General features: G+C 35.6%; 1 protein-coding gene across 2 annotated transcripts in view; it reads left to right on the forward strand.

Moving 5' to 3' along the window:
• Positions 1–663: 663 nt before the first annotated feature.
• The window catches only part of LOC149064756 (SWI/SNF-related matrix-associated actin-dependent regulator of chromatin subfamily A containing DEAD/H box 1 homolog), a 30288-nt gene continuing 9473 nt past the window's right edge, over positions 664–21478 (forward strand). The window contains exons 1-10 of one of the 2 annotated variants that reach the window (XM_089254662.1): positions 664–740; positions 6120–6353; positions 6479–6572; positions 8417–8618; positions 11197–12063; positions 14002–14210; positions 16889–17079; positions 18130–18268; positions 18548–18683; positions 18842–18979. In XM_089254662.1, coding sequence (XP_089110788.1) covers positions 6170–6353; positions 6479–6572; positions 8417–8618; positions 11197–12063; positions 14002–14210; positions 16889–17079; positions 18130–18268; positions 18548–18683; positions 18842–18979 — 2160 coding nt within the window. In that variant the 5' untranslated portion in view covers positions 664–740; positions 6120–6169. Of the gene's footprint in view, positions 741–976; positions 996–6119; positions 6354–6478; positions 6573–8416; positions 8619–11196; positions 12064–14001; positions 14211–16888; positions 17080–18129; positions 18269–18547; positions 18684–18841; positions 18980–21478 lie in introns of those variants that run through there. The other variant, XM_089254663.1, reaches the window with a different exon arrangement.

The following is a 21478-nucleotide window of genomic DNA, read 5'->3' on the forward strand; positions in this document are numbered from 1 at the left end:
CGCAACCCAAAAAAAAAATACACTATCACCCGGACCATTTTGGCACACCTTCCTTATAATTTTGAACGAACAAAAAGCAAACTTGGTGCCCTTCTTTGGAGCACGAGATCCCTCACCCACGGCCCCGCACATTAACGAGCAGGGCTCGTTATGTGGAGGGGCCATCGTGTGGCTCGCAGACCAGACTTTTCACGCGCCCTTTTATAGTGAATTTATAACGTGGAAGAACGAAAAATAATAAGAACCATCCCGGGGCCCAAGGGCTGTAGCCCCACCCTTGTGGGGGGACCATGCTTACAACTGTACAAAGAAGAAGAGCAACGACTGGAAAAGAAGATATGAAATACTCAGAAAATTATAAGGTCATATTTTTGGATTTTATGGTCATATTTTCATGTTTTTTAAGTCATAAATGTTTGCATATTTTCAAGATTTTCAGGCCATAAAAACCAGATCTGTGATGATTAGTAATTTTTTGGCAATTTTAGCAACTTTTCTAACTTTTGGCATAATTTTTGGTGATCATCGGCAAAGTCCAGAGTGGTCCAAAGTAATATGGTCAGCACACAAAGACGTCTTAAATGTTTTTTTTTATGCCATCCTTTGATGTTGATGGCACGATTTAACTAAATTCGATCTTCATTATTTGTGTTTTAGGTAATGGCAGCACTTCGGCGATTCCCCCTTTTCACTTGGCCGTATCCCGCTTTTTTGTGCGGAAGAAGATTTCGTAGAATCAGGTTGGTGAATTGTTTTTCATGTTCAATGGAAATTAGTGATATTTCATGTCTTTCAATTGTTAATTTAATCAGCTGTATACGAGGTGTTGGTCTTTATGTTATTATGTGGGTCGTCCGGTGTTCAGTGGGCTGTATAATCGGCTTCTTTTTATTTGGTACAGAGATCAAAACAATATCAACTTATACTGCTATGGTATTTCGTGGCTGAAGCTCATTTTATGTCGCCGAACGTATGGATTGAATTTTTCACTCAAAGTTTGTATTTCAATCTAAGTCAATTTGTCAGAAATATTCATTCAAATTAAGATAAAGTCCTTACTGACATATTGGTTGTTATTAGAGATGAATCCCCAGCCAAATAGATTTTATTTCATGTTTCAGTGCCACAGTTGTCGCCAAGTTAAATGGAAGCTTAAGCAGGTGACTGGTTTGCATCTGGCTTGTCTTTTCGTTGAGATTTCATTAAGCCTGTTCAGTCAATGGTTTTTTTAGGCATCCTGTATAGGCATGTTCTTGTTTCAAGCAAGATGTGTAATTTAATGGGTTTTTTTTCTGTCAACTCTGTATAACCTACGTGTTAAAATTTTTTATTTGAACTAACTCCTCAAGCTCGTAGGAGATTTAAATGAATACCGTCCCCTGTGGGTCAGGGGAGATTTAAATCAGGCCTGTCATTTTGAGGAGGGGAGGGTTAGGCTTTAAAAAATACCATAGAAATGGACAAACAAGGTGAAATATGTACATATATTGAGTATATTATCTTTGTTTCCGCCCCCCCCCCCAGAAAAAGTTTAAATGATGGACCTTATTTAAATGGGATCGTCGGTTTTTGCAGAAGTTTAGTAAAAACAAATTAGGGTAGGCTGCGTCATAGACAGTGCCTCAAGTTTTTATGTGCATATGTTTCTTAGTGTCTTGAATCACATGGTAGGCTTCCTTTGGAATAGCTAACATTATCATCGGCTATGTCTTTGGAATATGTGACACTGGGCGCACGTGCAATTTTTCTCCCTAGACATTGGATTCAGTCACCCATTTTTGTCAAATGTCTTATATGTTGCATTGAGTTGATGGCTGTCTTCATGGGGATAACGACGCGAGTAATTCGAAACTTGCGAGCACGGGGCAAGAGGAGCCACTACTATAAATCTTTGCTAACTTTTCCGACACAACTCTGCCTCTTTTGAGGTAACGGAAGTAAGGTGCTTTGCATCAGTCAGGGGCTGTGAGCAGTTCTATCTATCTATGTCTTTGGAATAGCTAACAAATGATACCAGTGTCATCTATTTTCATTGTGAACTGCTCAAGATACAACAGCCCAGACTGGAAGAGATATTGAAACTGGAATAATATGATTGGACGTATCTTCATAATGTGCATCTGATGGTACCATTGCTTTTGACTTGTGTTGCATATTTTTTAAAATATAGTGTAAAACACTGTTACAAATCAGGGCAGTGGGTCTGGTGCAGCGATGGGAAGGGGTATTGAAATCAGAATAATATCATTGAATGCACCTTTGCAATGTGCATCTGATGGTACCACTGTTTTTGATATATGTTGCATACTTTTTAAAATACAGTGTAAAACAAATTGTTAGAAATCAAGGCAGCGGACTTGGTGCCCAGACGGGGAAAAAAAGATATTGAAACCTGAGTAGTATCATTGGGTGCATCTGGCAACATTATTGCTTTTGACTTGGCTTGCGTAGTTTCAGAGATATGATAATTTAAAGAATTTTGGCGCTCGAATTTTTGCAAGCGTTTCAAGTATCGTCAGATTCTTTAAAAAAAACTTATTCACGTCAAAATTGTAACTTTAAACCTAATCATTGAATTAATTTGAAATTTTTTATCGTTATTCCTACGAAATAACATCTTGTCTATAATATTATAGTATTACTTAAAATTTATGATATTTTCTTTGTGGTAAAAGTGTTTTTTTTTTCTCTCCTATCATTACCAAAAATTGGGTTTATAACTTACCCTCCTGGCTGTAACAAATAAGTTTTAGCCCAAAAATGTCGGGAAAAAATGTGAAGTTGCCAAGAATGTCAAAAGAGTGGCAAACTGAACATTTTTTAATGAAAAGTAAGAGGCTAGCAGAACAATATTTTCAAGAAACAAAGAGAATGCTTGTGTCCCATAAAACCATCGTATGGTCTGTGTGTTGAAATTCATTGAGGGCCACAAAGCAGAACGTTTTTCATTGTTGTGCAATAAGCCCTCATCTTACTGAAAATTTACTGAAGTGGAAATTCATTTAGATCTTTTCTTAAGCACCCCCCCCCCCCAATAATTCATAAATATACAATGTAATTGTATTACAAAAGACATACCCTCCATACATGTGATCCTGAATCTCGTACGTATGGGACGTCTAACAGTTATGCCCAAACATCAAAAAGCCAAACACATTAAGTAGAAAGTCATCTCATAACCCTATTATTTTATGAGTGCCTACCATATTACTGTAAATGTAGTTTTGGTGGCCTACAAGACCATCATCAATAAGGAATGAATTGTTTAAAAGTTAGGAAGAATTTCTTTGAGAAATGGAATAGGATTTCTCTAATTTTTAAAAAAGTGTTCTCGTGCATCTCATACCACGGCGTACCACTTTGTGGAATGCATGCTGCTGGGTTGACTGCCCCTGAAATAAGGGATCAAGATTAGTTATTGTGAATAATATTAAAAATTGACAACACATTGCTAAAAATGGATAATACTATGACGAACAAAACTGCTTGGATTAAATAAGGTATCGAGATTAGAAAGTACAGTGAAACCTCACTACAATTCAATCACATATTGAGTTGATATAATGATCAATCCCGTTACAACAATATTTTTTTTTCAAGTCTTGGTTGGAAATGCCTATACAATTATGTTAATCTGCTGCCTCTCTCTATATGATGACAATCCCTCTACAACAATATCTTTGGTCTGGGTTCAATAAAAACATGATTGCAGAGTTAAAATTATAACAGCTGATATGTAAAAAAATTATTTGAAATAGAAATATGAAATACACACCCTGAGAGTAGATAAGTGCATGGTCGCTCATTTTGGTTCGAACAACCCACGGTTCTCTTACAAGTTGAATGGTGTCACTATCCCGGATGCAACTAGGGTCACCGATTTGGGAATTCTCATTGACGAGCGACTTAGGTTTTCTGAACATTGTTCAGCGGTGGTCAAAAAAGCGAATAGAATGCTTGGTCTCATTTTCAAAAAGGTCTCTTCGCGTTCTCCTAAAGTCATTCTTCCGCTTTTTTGAGGCTTAGTTCGTCCTGGACTGGAGTATGCTGTAAGGTTTTGGAGACCATACCTACAGAAGGAAATAGACTTGGTTGAAGGGGTGCACAGAAGAGCTACGCGTGTTCTTATTGGCACACAGGGCTTGAGTTATGAAGAGAGACTTCATTTTTTGAATATGTTTATATTGGATGAACGCAGGTGTCGAGGAGATATGATCGAAGTGTTCAAAATTTTCAATGGGATGGATAGGATGGACCATGAACTTTTAGTACACCGCCAATCGACTGCTTTTACAAGGGGACACCAGTATCGATTGGTGAGGGACAATGCAAGGCTATGGTGTCACAGGGAATTTTCCTCTAATAGGGTTGTTAATAAATGGAATAGCTTACCCCCGGAGGTAGTAAATTGTAACGCAATTGACACGTTTAAAAAGAAATACGATAAACATGTTGGGGTAAATCGAGAAGCTATCCATTCTTAGAATAAGACAACCATAAGTATTCTTTATGGGCGTTGTATAATATTTTATCATGTGTATATATTGTTTATAATTTGTGTTGATTGCATTTTTAATTGGGTTGCTGTATTTTTGAAATATATGACAACCATATTTTTATGGGCATCTTTTATCAGCCACCTCGTTGGGCATTTTGTCTGTTGTGGCGTTGTATTTGTATTTGAGAGAATCCAAATGTAATCCTGAGAACAAATTCACAATGAAATGTTCCAACAAGAAAAAACTGAAAACCTATAACATGCTGGTGAACAATAAGTTGTACTATACAACCTATATTGAACAAAAAAGCTTCAAAATGCTAATGGACTAGAGTAGTTGAAACGTGGTGCTCTATACAATAGCCTATTATTGCTAGCAACCTCTAGGGGTGATGCCACTTTCTGACGATAACCAACAGTAGGATAGGGAATGGCAGCCTAGAAGTCTAAAGATATAACGATATGAACATAGCGATGTGTTAGGCATTTTTTCCTTTGGCGAGAAAGATTTCTGAAAAGATAAGTTGCCAAGAAAACTGAGTCATGCTTTCGGATGTCTTTCTTGCCAAAGGAAAAAAACTGCCAGCACATGTTACCATAAAGAGGTAATACTGTGGCAATTGAAACAACAAAAAAAAGGTTAAAACAAGCAAAGCATTCTTAAGGCCTGTTTACACATGTTAAGTGATTTAGTAGTTAACTGAATTTTAAGATCGTCTAGCATTCCAACAACTGTCCTGACATTAAGTGATTTAGTAAAATCCTCCTCTGTAGTAAATTAGTCCTCTGGTCTGGACTGCATAGCTTATGATCAGTCTTCTGTAGTTGACATCTTCAGTAGACACTAGAGCAGAGTGGATTAGATCTACTCCATTGTCTGGAGGTAATTGACACAGAGCATGTACTCATACTGATATGTGAAGATGTGTCTCGTTTAGACGGTATTGAGCTGCTGACTAGTTACAAAAAATGGTGTTCTGGCTTATCACAAGATAGCTGGACAGGACTTAGTATGATGAGTTGGTCCAAAAATTCTTCTAGATTTCAGCTCCTAAGCCCAGATCGTCTCGCTTTAATGTAGCTGCCAAGTCTCCAGAATTTCTATTCCATTGCCTGGACACCCAAAAAAAAAATTTATATCCCGAATTTTGACCATGATTGTAAAAAATTCCTACTTTTAGAAGAACATTTTTGGGAAAAAAGACTTGCTTTCATTTTTAATCCCAGAAATGACATCATAAGGGTAATGTGTAAATTGTCACCATTGTGTCAAACCACAAAAAAAATTATGTGGGGGGGGGGATGTCTCATTTCAGGCACAATGGTGATTTTCTTTTTGTTGGGATGATTTGATTTAAGAGTAGTAATGGCATGTAATCCAACCTACTATTTGGCGATGCATGATGTGACCTTTTACCAATTAGGGAAAAATCCCTAAAAGTTTACTTTTATTAATGAAAAATCCCAAAATTGTTTTACAAAAAATCCTGTATATATATATTAATGAACATAATTTCAATCAGTGCGAAAATCTCCCTAATTCAAAGTTTGAATTACATTCTTTTATTTGTGATCATTTCATTGAAAGTTTAATTTATTTCTTTTATTAACTTATTTTTAGGTTCCTTGATTCCTTTGCAATAAAAATTAAAATATTTGACTGTAACTAATATGCCAGCACATTCATCAGATGGTGGAAGTAGTGAATCATCCTCACCTGGTGGTATGCTGACAACCCTTCGAAATTTCCGCTTGCAAAATCATACCAAAATGTATCCCAGAGTTTCAGGAATTTCTTCTTTGCCAGCTTCACAGTCGTCATTAGCGGGAAGTTCACCTGAAAGTTCTAGAAGCAGTAAGTAGTTTGTCCAACAAAGTTTATAAATTGTCTATACTATCTGTAAATGACTTTTTCTTCACAGTCGTTTTTGAATGTATTTTACAATTATAACTAAATTATACGTAATGCTTTTTTTTCAGTTATGGAAGTACCAGAAACTCCAGAATCTCAGAGAGTCAAGAACCCAAAAAATTATGAGCTTGAATGTGATGATGGTCCAGATAGTACTACCAGGTAATTTTCTGGGGGTTTTTTTTCATCCATGTTTTAAACATGAGATTCTACTGTTTGTCAAATGTTTTTTCACATCGGGTGGCTGGCCCATGGCAGAATAATATCAGGAGTGGTAGGCTTTTTCAAAATTTTCAGTACTCACAGCAATTTCGAACTTGAAGTCTTGAAAGTGTGGCAAAATGAGCATTTTTATGAAAATAACAGAACAGCCGAAGAATATTTCATTAAAGCAAGAAAAATATTGGGAATAGGAAAAAGTCACATGCAGCCAAATCTGAAGAATTCGGTAGATGCAAGATTTGTGCAAAGCCGAGATTTGTGCAATTGCAATTGTGTGTCTGAAATTGGGACACTGGCTTAGTGAAACTGGGCTTTTTTTCTATGTCAATCTTGACCGTTTCATCTGCAGCTAATCTTTCGAATTTCCCAGAAGTATGAAATAATGTTTTTTAATCATTGTCTGACCTTTCTCTGGAAGTGGTCTATATAGATTATATCTGGAAAATCTAAAAAAATGTGGCAATCACTTTTCTAGGAGACAAAAACAGCCTTTGTCTTGTTTCCTCCATCCACTGCTTTGACTATTATGACTCTAGTGTACAGTATTTCATGTTTCACTCAGTCAAAAATTGATGTCAGAAATTTTCAGGATTATAAACCAATATTAACAAATTATCTTCCGAAATGTCTTTTGCATTCACTTTTGATCTATCATCAACAATCGCAGCCCCTATGTTTGCACAAAGTTTTTTCGCTTTCAATTTCTCATTGGGAACCCGTTTTGTTGAAATGCCCACAACATCAGCTATCTCAAGCACCTTCAACCTGCAATCTTCCTTGACAATACTATGGAATTTTTCAATGAATTCCAGGATGGTGGCCTAAACCAGGAGTCCAGGACGCTGTTCTTCTATGGATGTGTGGCCAGTTTAAATTTGTTGATCCAAAAACACACAAATGTCTTTAATGATGGTGCAGAGCCCCCGTGAACTTATTCCAATTCAGCTTTGATCTGGGAAACTTGCAATTATTTCAGTTAAAAATGCTTCTTCAATGCATGCAGCACTTGTTTTTATACATTTTCAGAATGACTGTTACAACCCGAACTTGAAATGATACCAAAACATAAACCACAAAGCTCTTAGCTTGTGACAGGTTTTGAAGAGTCATAATTAATCATTTGATAGTGATCATGAAAGGGATCTTATCTCATGTAGAACTTGCTTATTTTTCTCTACCTTACTTATGAAACAGCCTATAGGCTGTTTAGGGCAGTGGATCTCAACCTATGGTTATGGTACACATACTCCCCTTCAGGGGTATGTTATAGGCCATTTGGCCCTTTAGTCTATGAACGTTTTTTTTTGGGGGGGGGGGGGGAAGTGATGATAATTACATAGCAGATCAAGCACCTTTGTAACAGTTGTAAGAACCAAAAAAAAATCTTTCAAAATCGCTATTGTCAGTTCTTATATTCTGAAAATTGTGACTGAAAATATGCTGCTAACAAAATAGTGAGAAACAACTAAGAATACCTGGTGAAATTTTAAATTTGTGCAGTTGTTGGACATAAAGGAGGTTGAAGCCCCATTTTCGATTTGTAGCTATCTCTGTAGAGCTAAATAAAGAAACTAAAATGCTAAATATCATAGAAACATTTTTTTTTTTTAAATTTAATTTTATATAAAACTCAGAAGTAGAAATAAATTGTTTACAACATCTCTTTGGACCTTATCTCCTCAGCTTTCGAATACTTTAGAATATTCTAGTGTGAAAAATTTTCAGGTTTCAATCTAATTTTTTTCAGTTCTTTGACTCTGAAAAAAATTTTCTCTTTCTTTTAGTCCAAGGAAACAAGATACCCCATCATTGACTCAAAAGCTTCTTAAGTATAGACATTCGCCTGCTTCTGGATCTAATGATTCAACAACAGAGGCTATAATGAAAGAGTATAAAGAACAAGCAATGGATGAATATGACGAATTCTGTGGAAAAGAACAGAGCCTAAAGGCATTGCTCCAGGCTTATCCATCTGCTGATATTATGGTAATCATTTATGATTGTGATCAAACAGTGCTCGTGTGAAAATAGGTTCATAAAATTGCTATGCTTTCAGATATGTGTTTTATTATATTGACAAGTCTATTCAATCATAATTGAACCATACCAGTAAAATTTAATATTTCTGAATAGTTCAAAAACTATTTCTGTTGTTCTGTCTGTTCTTTCTATTCTGTTCTGTCTATTGTATCGGGATTTGACTGACAAAACCCCAAATCACCTCAGAGATTAAAAAATAAGTGCTCTTGCTCATTTTCTATGTGTAATTTGGATACTAAATTGCATCTGCAGATAACATTTTCAGAATTTTATGTCAGTGTGTCTATTAACATAGAAAAAAAAGTCTCAGAAAAATTAAAGGAATTCCAACCATTTTTTTCCTTGGGAAAAATGCTAGAATCCTGTTAAATTTGGCTGCACTCATATTTTTTTCTCAATTTTTCAAGTACAATAAACTGGATTATCTGGCCTAATGTGGCAGAAGGGCAGGCTGGATGACAGAAAAACTGGATAGGCCGGTTCTATAAATATTTGCTTCCATCTCAGCCATATCATCAAAAACATCTTTTTTAAACCAAAACCCTCTCTATATTTTCTGATCTCCAAGTACAGGCGAGTAGTTAATAAATGTTTGCTATGTATTTGTGAGCTGTACTGGTTTAAAAATTTACTACAGAAAAAGGAATTTCAGGAATAAAAATATTGCACATATTTCAAGGTAAACTTTATAATGTCTAGTAACTTAATTGCAGAAAACAAAATCATGTACACTGTACGGCTCTGTTTTCTAACAGACCCCAGTGGGTCCGTAGAATCATTTTCATTTACTATTACAGTATGAAGGAATACTATTCACAACACATTTAGTTTTGTGAAATTGTAATTTACTACTTCAGTTTATGATATGCAAATTATTAAAAGCAATGTATTTTAGATTTAATAAAAGGAGGTAGCATAGAAATTGATCTTCCCTACAGGGATTCTGTGGTGCCTTGATCACTAAAGAGGGTCCACTATTATCAAAAAGGTTTGGAAACACTGAAGTACAGTACAAATAGTTTCAAAATGAACAAAACATAAAGCATAGACTAAGTTTTACAAAAGTTATTTAAGTTTATTTTACTGTTCATTGATAAATGATTACACAAATGTGAAAAGGTAATATTGTAATTCATTAATGTATTGTTTTTAAACTAGGCCAGATAGTCACGATCTGAATAGTTGAGAGTCTACTGTACTTTTATAACTTATATGTAGTTTTCTTCGTGCAATGCAGAATGGGGTCATGAATTCATGCATGTAAAATTGTCAAAATACAGTTCCAGTTTTCAATAATTTGATGTTGCTGTGGTAGTCGAGCGGTCATAGTGACAGATTTTCATTGCAAGGACCTGGGTTCTAACCCCACTGGCACCACAGTAGTGGTCAGTTGAAGCTGGTTTTCTCTGGTTCCCAACTTCGAGGTACAAATGCAGGCCGATCTCGCTGTTAAAAAGTCTCTCCACAGAGAGTAACAGGCCTACAACGATACAAATCTTTCAATCATTATACTTCACTCATTGTTCGAAAAATAGATGGCAGCACTATAACAAGTGCTACACAAGAGTAAACTTCATGTTAGTTTCACAACATGTACACACACATTTTGACCCCCGATATTCTGGTCAGCTCACGCAAATTATGTGTTTCACAAATCTGGTTCTGTGTAATTTTATGAACATACAGGAGTATCTGCCAATATTGCGTGTGAGTGTTCACATCTACAGGGTGTCTGCTTTGTTCATGCAAAGCTGGATCATCTTGTATCTGCCCTCGAAGTGGATGGTAAGTATGATCAATGGGACTGGCTTTTTAGTAAGCTTTTCATCCTGATAATAAAACTCCTCTCAAAGTCTTCTATCATTTTGTGAATCAATTCCTCGTGCGGGTATAAAGGTGTAGGTGTGTGCGCCAAATCACTGGTAAGTAAAAAATAGAAGGCAGAGAAAGTTGAAAAAAAAAAATTTGTCCATAAAATTAAAACTAACTTATGAATGTATTGGATGGAAAAATCAGCAGAAACTAATTTTTTATGCATTGCATCTAGCTGGAAATGCACCCAGATAAACAGTGAATATGTGACAGTTTATGAAGAAGTAGAGGAGTATAAAGAGTTCAGGGTGAATGCTTAACGACTGAATCACCCATGTTTTTCTCATTACTTATTGTGCATGCAAATCTGTGAGATTCTCGTGTAAATTTGCTGATGCAGCTTATATGGTGGATGTGTTGCAACTGGCCATTATGTTGGCTTACAAATAGAAAGAAGTTAGCCACCCCTGCGCTACATTATATTGGTGATATTGCTGTCTGTAGTTAAGTATAACACCATCAGAATTTGCATCGTGTTTGCTCGTTTAATGTTTAATTTTTCTGAAAATGCAATTTATAAACATCACATTGTATTAATAAAAAGGTAGAATTTCTAAACCTATCCCCCCCCCAAAAAAACATTACAGATGTATTTAAGTAGTTATAATTAAATCACATAACTTAATTTAATAAAAAAAAATTTCCTCCATAGGAAGCACAAGATATCTTGGTAAGAACTGGATGGAATCTTAGACAAGCTATTGAGCTGGCAAAGAAATTGCCATTGAAAGCAATGAAAAAAGCTTCATCAAGTGGTCCGTCTCAGAAAGGTGTTGTATTCAAAGAACAAGACAGCAGTGATGATGAAGTGCAAATCGTTCAGAGGATTGATGAAGACAGTGATGATAATGGTATTGTAGTTGCTGATATCCATAGTCTCTCCAATGGGACAACTAGCACAAACAATGCTTTTTCAAGAAAAAGAAAGAAGATACAAGTGATCTCTGACAGTGAAGATGAAGATGGAGTCGCTCCTCTGCAGTCTTATGTTAAAGATGATGAACAAAATGCTATTGTTTCAGATGGATCACAGCACCCGAGTACAAAATTCTCTGTGTTGGAGTATAGTCCGAGTAATGCAAATTCATTTAAGAACTCTGCTTTATCTCCCAGTGGCTCTAGGACTGAAATAAGAACCTATAGCTCTGCCAAACCAAGACAATCTATTTCTCGAGAGATTGATCAGTTTGATGTTGATCCATTGATTGTAGAAAAGCCAAAAAAACAAATAGCACAAAAAAAGCAAGCTAAACCAAAAAACTCTAAAGAAACCAAAAAGAAACGTCGCCGAAAAATGGATTGTGATACAGAAGATGATATAGAAGAAGAGTACGGGAATTGTGATGTTTATGATAGTGAAGACAGTGATTGCGAAAAAAATCTAACACCAGCCAGGAACGCAGTGCTGACATTTTTCCAAGATGCACGCACTGAAGAACTTATTACAATACCAGGATGCAGCACTCGAAAAGCTGATGCCATTATAAGTTATCGTCCATTTGGCAGTTGGAAAGATTTAGTGAGTATGATGCTAGTTTCTTTTTTTCCCTCTTGCAGCAGCTGTTGATAGTTACATACATATTCACACAATTTTCAGTTTTTCTATGGTTTATGTGGATCTGTTGAGTTACATTTGCAATTTGTAAATATCTTTTTAGTCCAAATGGTATACACAGCATTGTTTTCAGAAATAACTGGCTATAAAAACTTGAATACAACTTAGACATGAATGAGTTCTCAACTGTATCATTAGAAAATTAAAACCATTTTATTTGAAACCTATATCACAATCAGTAGAATAAAATTGTAATTTGTTTCTTGAAACTACGTACAATTATCTAGTTATTGTCTATACTCTCCATTAAAAAGTCTCGGCAAAGAGAGCAATGGGCCTACAAAAATGCAATTATTCAATCATTACATTTCACTCAGTTAGAAAAATTGATGGCAGATGGAAGCACTATACACAACAAGCATTACACAGAAGCCAACTTCAAGTCAAGTTCGCTGCACATTGATGCACATTCTAACATGTTAGAAGTTTTGCATAGGAATATGAACAAGGTGCGTGTGCGGTTCAGTATTTATTGTCCATATCTGAGTTTAAAACATCATTAGCCAAGTACAGTGAGTCAGTCATATTTTTGGACTTTTGCAATTCAGTATCATTAGTTGTGGTGGATTTAAAAAGTATTGTTAATGTTTGGTTATTGGGTGAAGTCCATTGGTACACTTTTGTAAATTGTCACAATGTAGAGCAGTGCTCTTCAACCTTTTTACAGCTGCAGACTGGTGAAAATACTTGAATAATTTCATGAACAGCTGAAATGAAATAAATAATTTGCATACCTGCTGACGGCTGAGAGAGAGAGTGTGTGTGTGTGTGTTTTTTTTTCAATAATCTTCTTTCCAAGAAATGTCTTTTTATAAAAAAAATCTATCAACCCTGAGTTGGACAAGTATATCTTCAAGATATGTTTTATCAAAAGTTAACAAATAATTGCCAAACCGAGAGCAAATATAACTTCAGATTCACTTTAAAATTTTAAGTGTAAATCAAATTTAATTTTTATTTTATTCATTTTATTTTTTATTAAGCCTTTTTTTTCACTTCATAGAGATCATTCAAATCTTCATTGAGAACTTGTCTTTATTGTTGTTATCTTGTATTACAAAATCATGTTTTTACATGAGCAGTGTCATTTTCACTTTAGATGAGCAGTGTGATTGTGAGCTTGAGTATTGTATTTAAGCAACCAATTTTGGGCTTGACAAATCCAAACACCAGGTTGTCATGGGTATTGAAAAATTGGTATTTTTGCCCAGAGCTTGAAAAATTAAAAAGTAATTCAGATGCCAGCAAAATTTCTCAGAAGCTAAGCATGTCTTTTTTTAATAAAATATTTCTTGGCTTTTTCAGTACTTGAACTTTTCCTATGTTCGCAGATGTGCCGACATAATTTCTAAAAAAATTTAGTGTTGACCAAGCTTCATTGCTGTAAGCACATAGAATATTTTAGGTACCAATCCGAATTTTTCAGTTCTCATGGCAAACTGGCAGCTATAATTTTTCAAGGCCCTGTTGGTGCCTAAAATTTTGTGTGTGGTTACTTCAAGTGGTGAATGAGTATGAGGACAACACATTTTTGAAATTCATATCAACATGAAAGAGGTTCACTATACATCATAGGGAAATCTGAAAGGAGCATTATTTTTGCACCTATTTCTCTCGAGGAAAAACATTTTTTCTCCTAAAAAAAAATTTTCTGGAGTCTCGATTTTTTTTTTTTCAATTTGTCAAGCCTTGGGATGAAGAGAAAAAAATAGAATATATGGCAGCCAAAAACTAAACAAATTAAATTCATCACAAGTCCAAGTTTATATTGGTTTATATTGTATTCAATAGATTTTTAAATATTCTTATATGCTTATGAATGCTTGATCATTCATTTTGTAGATTCAAAAATTTGAATTTGATAAAATGCTGTCTACAGACCTTCTTAATGGTGCTAAAAAAGTTCTAGACATGAGAACGGCAGTGAGCAGGCTCATGAACAAGTGTCAAAAAATTGCCCTTGAAATGGAAGATTTAGTCGAAGCACTAAAAGAAAATAAAGAACATGGCAAAGACTATGTTGACAAGCAACCAGATCTGCTCAATCCTGAGTGAGTTTCCTGTGTATTTTTCTCTTTGAAAAAATCGCAAGCTTTTATGTGTTTGGCAGGTGGAAAATTTTTTATTTTGCTTGTCAAAAAATACAATCATTAAAAAATTTTATTAAAAGACATTTAAATATTGGAATTCAATTTTGTTTGAAATAGAAGCATTTTCAAAAATTGTCTTTTATGGCTAGCTTATCCTTGGATAACTAAATTTGAATTAGTGTTACTAACTAATCTATTAGGTGGTCTATTAGATGAATGATTAGTTATCTATTGTTAGAAATGTAAAATTCTCAGTTATACATAATGTTTTGAAGAACATTCTCATCTCGTCACTCGTGTGAATGAAGCTTCAAAAGACAAACTACACTTCATGTCGGCTTAAAAACCCAAAAACTTCAAAATTGAATTCTAATTCTCTGGAATTGTTACAATACAGGAATAAGTAAAAAAAAAATTAATAGTAAATTGATTATATCAGTGTAAAAGAATGCTATAGGCCTATTTTCTTTAATTTCTCTGTAAGCAAAAGTAACTGCTCAAAAAAATATCAATATTTGATGTTATGAGCAACATTTGCTTTAATTTTTTAAACCTTGCTTAGATGTTTTTTGTATGCTCTTCAAGAGAATATTCCATGTAGCCTACACCAATGGTGTATTCAGTGACTTTGTGTGCTGGAGCATTTTCACTGTGTGTGTATCTATAGGTCCGATCCACACGTGCACACAGCTTAAAGGAACATCTCGCAAAAAGATTGACTTGCATTCACGCCTCGAAGTTGGGAACCTTAGAGGCACGAATGCGAGCTGATCTCCCCGTTAAAAAGTCTCACCACAGAGAGCAACAGGCCTACAATGTTACAATTATTCATTCACTATACTTCACTCACTATAATCACTAAGTTTAGAAAAACTCACTGGTTTAGTAGTAGCAGCTTAAAGGAACATTGGTTATTTAAAAATTATCTAACTCAAATTATTTATATCTTTTGTGAGTTCTAAGCATCATTTATGTACAAGATCAAAAGAACAAGGGAGAAAGATATCCCTTCCCCCTATCTTTAGAAACATTCTTTATCATGGGATTCAAGTTATGAAAATATGGCTAGCTCATTTCTGAAATAAGAGCTCATTGCTCTTTGTTCCCAGTAGCATAATTAATATATATCATACACTGAAGAGCCAAAAAAACTGGTAAACCTGCCTAATATCGTGTAGGGCCCCCGTGAGCACGCAGAAGTGCTGCAACACGACATGGCATGGACTCGACTAATGTCTGAAGTAGTGCTGGAGGTAATTGATACCATGAATCCTGCAGGGCTGTCCATAAATCCGTAGGAGTAAGGGGGGTGGAGATCTCTTCTGAACAGCACGTTGCAAGGCATCGCAGATATGTTCAATAATGTTCATGTCTGGGGATTTAGGTGACCAGCGGAAGTGTCTAAAGTCAGAAGAGTGTTCCTGGAGCCACTTTGTAGCAATTCTGAGCATGTGGGGTGTCACATTATCCTGCTGAAATTGCGCAAGTCCGTTGGAATGCACAATGGACATGAATGGGTGCAGGTGATCAGACAGGATGCTTACGTACCTGTCATCTGTCAGAGTCATATCTAGATGTATCAGGGGTCCCATATAACGCCAACTGCACACGCCCCATACCATCACAGAGCCTCCACCAGCTTGAACAGTCCCCTGTTGACATGTAGGGTCCATGGATTCATGAGGTTGTCTCCATACCTGTACATGTCCATCAGCTCGAAGCAATTGGAACCGAGACTCGTCAGACCAGGCAACGTGTTTCCAGTCCTCAACAGTCCAATGTCTGTGTTGTCAGGCCCAGGCGAGGCGTAAAGCTTTGTGTCAGGCAGTCATCAAGGATACACGAGTGGGCCTTCGGCTCCAAAAGCCCATATCGATGATGTTTCGTTGAATGGTTCGCGCGCTGACACTTGTTGATGGCCCAGCATTGAAATCTGCAGCAATTTGTGGAAGGGTTGCACGTCTGTCCCGTTCTTGCATGATCTTTCTCTGGCCGCAGCGATGTCGTAAATTTAATTTTTTACCGGATTCCCGATATTCACGGTACACCCGTGAAATGGTCGTACGTGAAAATCCAAATTTCATCGCTACCTCGGAGATGCTATGTCCCATCTCTCGTGCGCCGACTATAACACCACGTTCAAACTCACTTAAATCTCGATAACTTGCCATTGTAGCAGCAGTAACCGATCTAACAACTATGCCAGACACTTGTTGTGTTATATAGGCGTTGCCGACTGCAGCGCTGTACTCCGATTGGTTTCATATCTCTTTATTTGCATACCGCTACCAGTTTTTTTGGCTCTTCAGTTTATAATAAAAATCATGGCATATTAATTTAATCACAGACATAGCTGAATATTCTCCAGCCATAATGGTAGCACTATGTGTTGAATGTCACATGACTGTTGGGTGAGGTTCAAAAAGTGTGGTGTGAATTCCAGCTGCTGTATTGATGTCTGTCAAGCCATTTATAATCTACTCTAAACCCTATGTTCAAATGGCTTGGTGAAGACTTCCATATTCCAGCCATTAGGCATCAGCTGTAACCTGTTCTAGTTTTTTTTTTATATACTTACATTTTTTAAATCATTATGAATGTTGTTACTCATACGTTTTTTCCCTTTTTTTTTAATGCAGCATGCGCCTGACTGGCTATCAGATGCTTGGTCTCAATTGGCTATTGCTAATGCACAACCAAGAAGTGAATGGTATCCTAGCTGATGAGATGGGTCTCGGAAAGACTGTGCAAGCCATTTCTTTTCTAGCCTATCTTAAACAACAGTCAACACCAGGTCCACATCTTATAGTTGTGCCATCATCCACTTTGGGTAAGATTTTTAAAGTGAAAGTTCAATGTAAACAGAAGTGAAAATTTATTATGAACTGAAACAGAAATACCTTCTTGAAATTGATATGTTATATACTTTCCACAAACAGTGTTGGTTATACTAGAGCCCAGATTATAATCCGGGTATTAATCCGCACTAAAAAACTGGCAAAATATGCATTTAAAAAAACCAAAAATATGCACTAAAAACTCTTGAAAAAGTTAAAAATTCCAAAATATGTATAAAAAATGAGAAAATGTGCATTAAAAAAAATCATGCATGTTTTTTTTTAAAAATGTATATCTTTTATTTTTTAGTCCATATTCATTTACAAAAAAAGGTAGCCCCCACATATGTCTGTACTGCATATGCAAATAACTTCTACATATTTTTTATCTGGACATTTCTAATTTCTAGTTACTTGTGGCTGCTCAGTAATGAACTACCAGTAACAAAAGATTTTTGATTCTATTTTTAAAAAAATTTAACAATTTTATGCTATCTCTAGAAAAGCATTGCAATGAAACAGTTGATGTTTGGAAAATGTTACAAACATCTTCTATTATTTCACTGAATCCCACCTGTGTAAAAAACTATTATGAGTAATATTCATTTGAAAAATTATAAAGAAATTTGAGTTTTAAAAAAACTTCAAAAATTACTTATTCTGAAATTCTTTGATTTTATGCATTTATATGCATTAATGCTAAAAAAACCAAAATATGCAAGCACATATGCATTTGCATATAATCCAAACTCTATTCATCACATATTTTTCAGTGTTTTTTTAATTTTTATTTCTTAAAACTTATGAAGTTCTCCCTCAATAATACAATATAATATAATAGCCATAATTCTAATTCTGGTACTTAATTAAGTGCATGCATTGCTGTAGATGTAAAGAGAGGGTGGATAAACTATACAAATTAAGTGGCAGGTCAATAGTTTTTTTTTAGTGCTGTTTATTTTCTGTATTGCATATTTCATTAAAAATGATATTTTTCAAAAATTTCATTTCAATTTGGCAATTTTTTCTCTTTCTTTGTTCAGATAATTGGAGAAATGAATTGAATGCATGGTGGCCGTCTGTTTCCATTATTTGTTATCATGGTTCTCAAGAAAGTCGTAGAGAACTCAGAATTCAAATAATGGAGGATGAAATCGATGAGTTTGATGTCATGATCACAACGTATGAACTGAATTTATTTTTGTTACATTTGTGTTTGCATATGGGTGTAATTATCTCAAAATTTAAACATATATTGAGCATGATTGATATAAAAAAAGAAAAAAAAACCACAAGATGCTGCACTTTAACAATTATTTTATTTTACATTTATCTTTTTGCAACACTATCTTATTTGCATGGAATAATGATATTTTAAAGAACCATATAAAAGTTTAGATTTTTCGAAACTTATAACTAAGTGTATAATGCTCAGAAGTTTTATTTTTTTCCCCATTGTAGATATAACATGGTAGCTAGCAGCGCCGAGGACCGTAATTTTTTTAAAAAATTGGATTTCGAATATGTGATATTTGATGAAGCACATATGTTGAAAAACATGGCCTCTCAAAGATATCAGCATTTGATGAGAGTAAAGGTAATTTTGATTTTGTCAAAAATGTCCTTGTAAGATTGTACTTTTTTGTTCGAGATGTCATTGATGATGAATTTTCTATGCTGTGAGCACGGATAAAAAAAATTGTAATTTTCAAAACCACTATTCAACTTTTTTAAAAAAATAAATTCTCTGTTTAGGCTGCCAGGCGCTTATTACTGACAGGAACCCCACTACAAAATAATTTGGTTGAGCTTATGTCGCTTTTGATCTTTGCTGTTCCGCACATGTTCTCAGGGAAAACAGAGCAAGTAAAGCAAATGTTCTCTGCTGTTTGTGTAAGTTAACTTCATTAATAATTTACATTCTTTTATAAAATGGTTTGCATTTGTATTTTTATTTTACTTCAACTACAGTAGAACTTGGTTATTCAAACTTTTACCAACTCTTTTGAATTTCCTATCTAAGTCAATGTTAACATTTCTTGTTTGATTTGAACTTTCTTCCAATTTAAAGTTTGAGGGAAAAAAATCATGATTTTTTTTTTTTTGTATGAACAAATTTTGCAGTTTGCTTAGAAAAATTGTAAAAAAAAGGTCAGACATTTTTCTTTTCTCGATCAAGTTGTTCAACATCAAATTTCTAAAGACTAATAAAAGTGAGACTGTATACCACTTGATACCGTTCATGCTTTTCAACTTATAGATCAAGGTGTAACATTTGAAAGTTGAATTCTTTTACCATTAAGAGTACGAGTATGGAAAGTTCAGATTGTAATACTTCAATGAAAGTACACTGAAGAGCCACCATAAAAACTGGTACACCTGCCTAATATCGTGTAGGGCCCCCCCCCCCCCCCCCCCCCGTGAGCACGCAGAAGTGCCGCAACACAACATGGCATGGACTCGACTAATGTCTGAAGTAGTGCTGGAGGTAATTGACGCCATGAATCCTGCAGGGCTGTCCATAAATCCGTAGGAGTAAGGGGGGTGGAGATCTCTTCTGAACAGCACGTTGCAAGGCATCGCAGATATGTTCAATAATGTTCATGTCTGGGGATTTAGGTGGCCAGCGGAAGTGTCTAAAGTCAGAAGAGTGTTCCTGGAGCCACTTTGTAGCAATTCTGAATGCATAGGGTCCATGGATTCATGAGGTTGTCTCCATACCTGTACACATCCATCAGCTCGAAGCAATTGGAACCGAGACTCGTCAGACCAGGCAACGTGTTTCCAGTCCTCAACAGTCCAATGTCTGTGTTGTCGGGCCCAGGCGAGGCGTAAAGCTTTGTGTCAGGCAGTTATCAAGGATACACAAGTGGGGCTTCGGCTCCAAAAGCCCATATCGATGATGTTTCGTTAAATGGTTCGCACGCTGACACTTGTTGATGGCCCAGCATTGAAATCTGCAGCAATTTGCGGAAGGGTTGCACGTTTGTCACGTTTAATGATTCTCGTCATGATCTTTTTCCGGCGGCAGCGATGTTGTAGATTTAATTTTTTACCGGGTTTCCGATATTCACGGTACACTCGTGAAATGGTCGTGTGTGAAAATCCAAATTTCATCGCTACCTCGGAGATGCTATGTCCCATCTCTCGTGCGCAGACTATAACACTACGTTCAAACTCACTTAAATCTCGATAACCTGCCATTGTAGCAGCAGTAACCGATCTAACAACTATGCCAGACACTTGTTGTGTTATATAGGCGTTGCCGACCACAGCGCCATACTCTGATTGGTTCCATATCTCTTTATTTGCATGTGCATGCCTGTACCAGTTTTTTTTGGCTCTTCAGTTTATATTTCCTTGATGGAATAAGAACGGCAAGCAAAATGTGGGAAACAGATGTTCATTAATTATTTTTGTAAATCAGGCTTTGAATATGGTCAAGAAATTCTGCAGTGATGCTGATTTCAGAACAGTGGAATAATGTAGCAGCTAAGATGAATTATATATATTACTAGAGCTGTTACCCGTGGCTTCGCTCATATCGTTTTGGTAATCTGAAAATCGTTTGATGATTCCCTCCACTAACATTTGAACCCCTGGTGGTCGCATTTCCAGAAATCCCATCTTGGTTAGTCTCTATATTATAAAATATAATACTGACCAACTTTCCAAAGTGGAAGCTACAAATATCACTCTGGGATGATTTCCCCATATAACTTTTGACTCCCCTTCCCCCACCCCCTCCGGTATGAATTTTGAAAAATCCCTCGTTAGTGAGTTTTTACATTACAAAATAAAACTACAGACAAAATTTCCTATTTATAGCTTCAGCTATTTCGGCTGAGTGATGATAGCCCCCATATAACTTTTGAGCCCTCTCATGACCATTTTAAGGGCCAAATTTTGAAAAACTTCTTAGTGAGTCTTTACGTCATGAAATAATACTACTGACCAAATTTCATAAATATAGCTCCAGAGCAGTTTCCGCTCGCCCTGATTTGTTTGTCTATATAACATTTGAACTCCCCCTTATGACTTCTTTGGAGGTCGAATTTTGGAAAACCCCTTTTTAGTAAGTCTTTACATCATGAAATTAAATCATGAAACTACTGGCCAAATTTCATAAATATAACTAATATGAAGACTAATATGAAGAGCTGTTTTGGCTTGGCAATGATGAATCAGTCAGTGAATCAATTAGCCAGGACATGTTATATTATATTTCTTTATTTTTTATTTATATATATGTCGTATATACTCATACATAAGCCAAAAGTTTTTGTGGAAAAATTTGTTCCTCAAGTGGGGGGTTGGCTTATACTCGGGTCAGTTTTTGATGAGAAAATATTGGCCCCCGAAATCAATGGTCATTTTTGCAGCAGAGTTTGA

Source organism: Pholcus phalangioides, unplaced genomic scaffold (genome assembly GCF_987345545.1).
Source record: "Pholcus phalangioides strain wild (caught in Gottingen) unplaced genomic scaffold, Ppha-v1.0 ptg000042l_1, whole genome shotgun sequence".
Classification (NCBI taxonomy): domain Eukaryota; kingdom Metazoa; phylum Arthropoda; class Arachnida; order Araneae; family Pholcidae; genus Pholcus; species Pholcus phalangioides.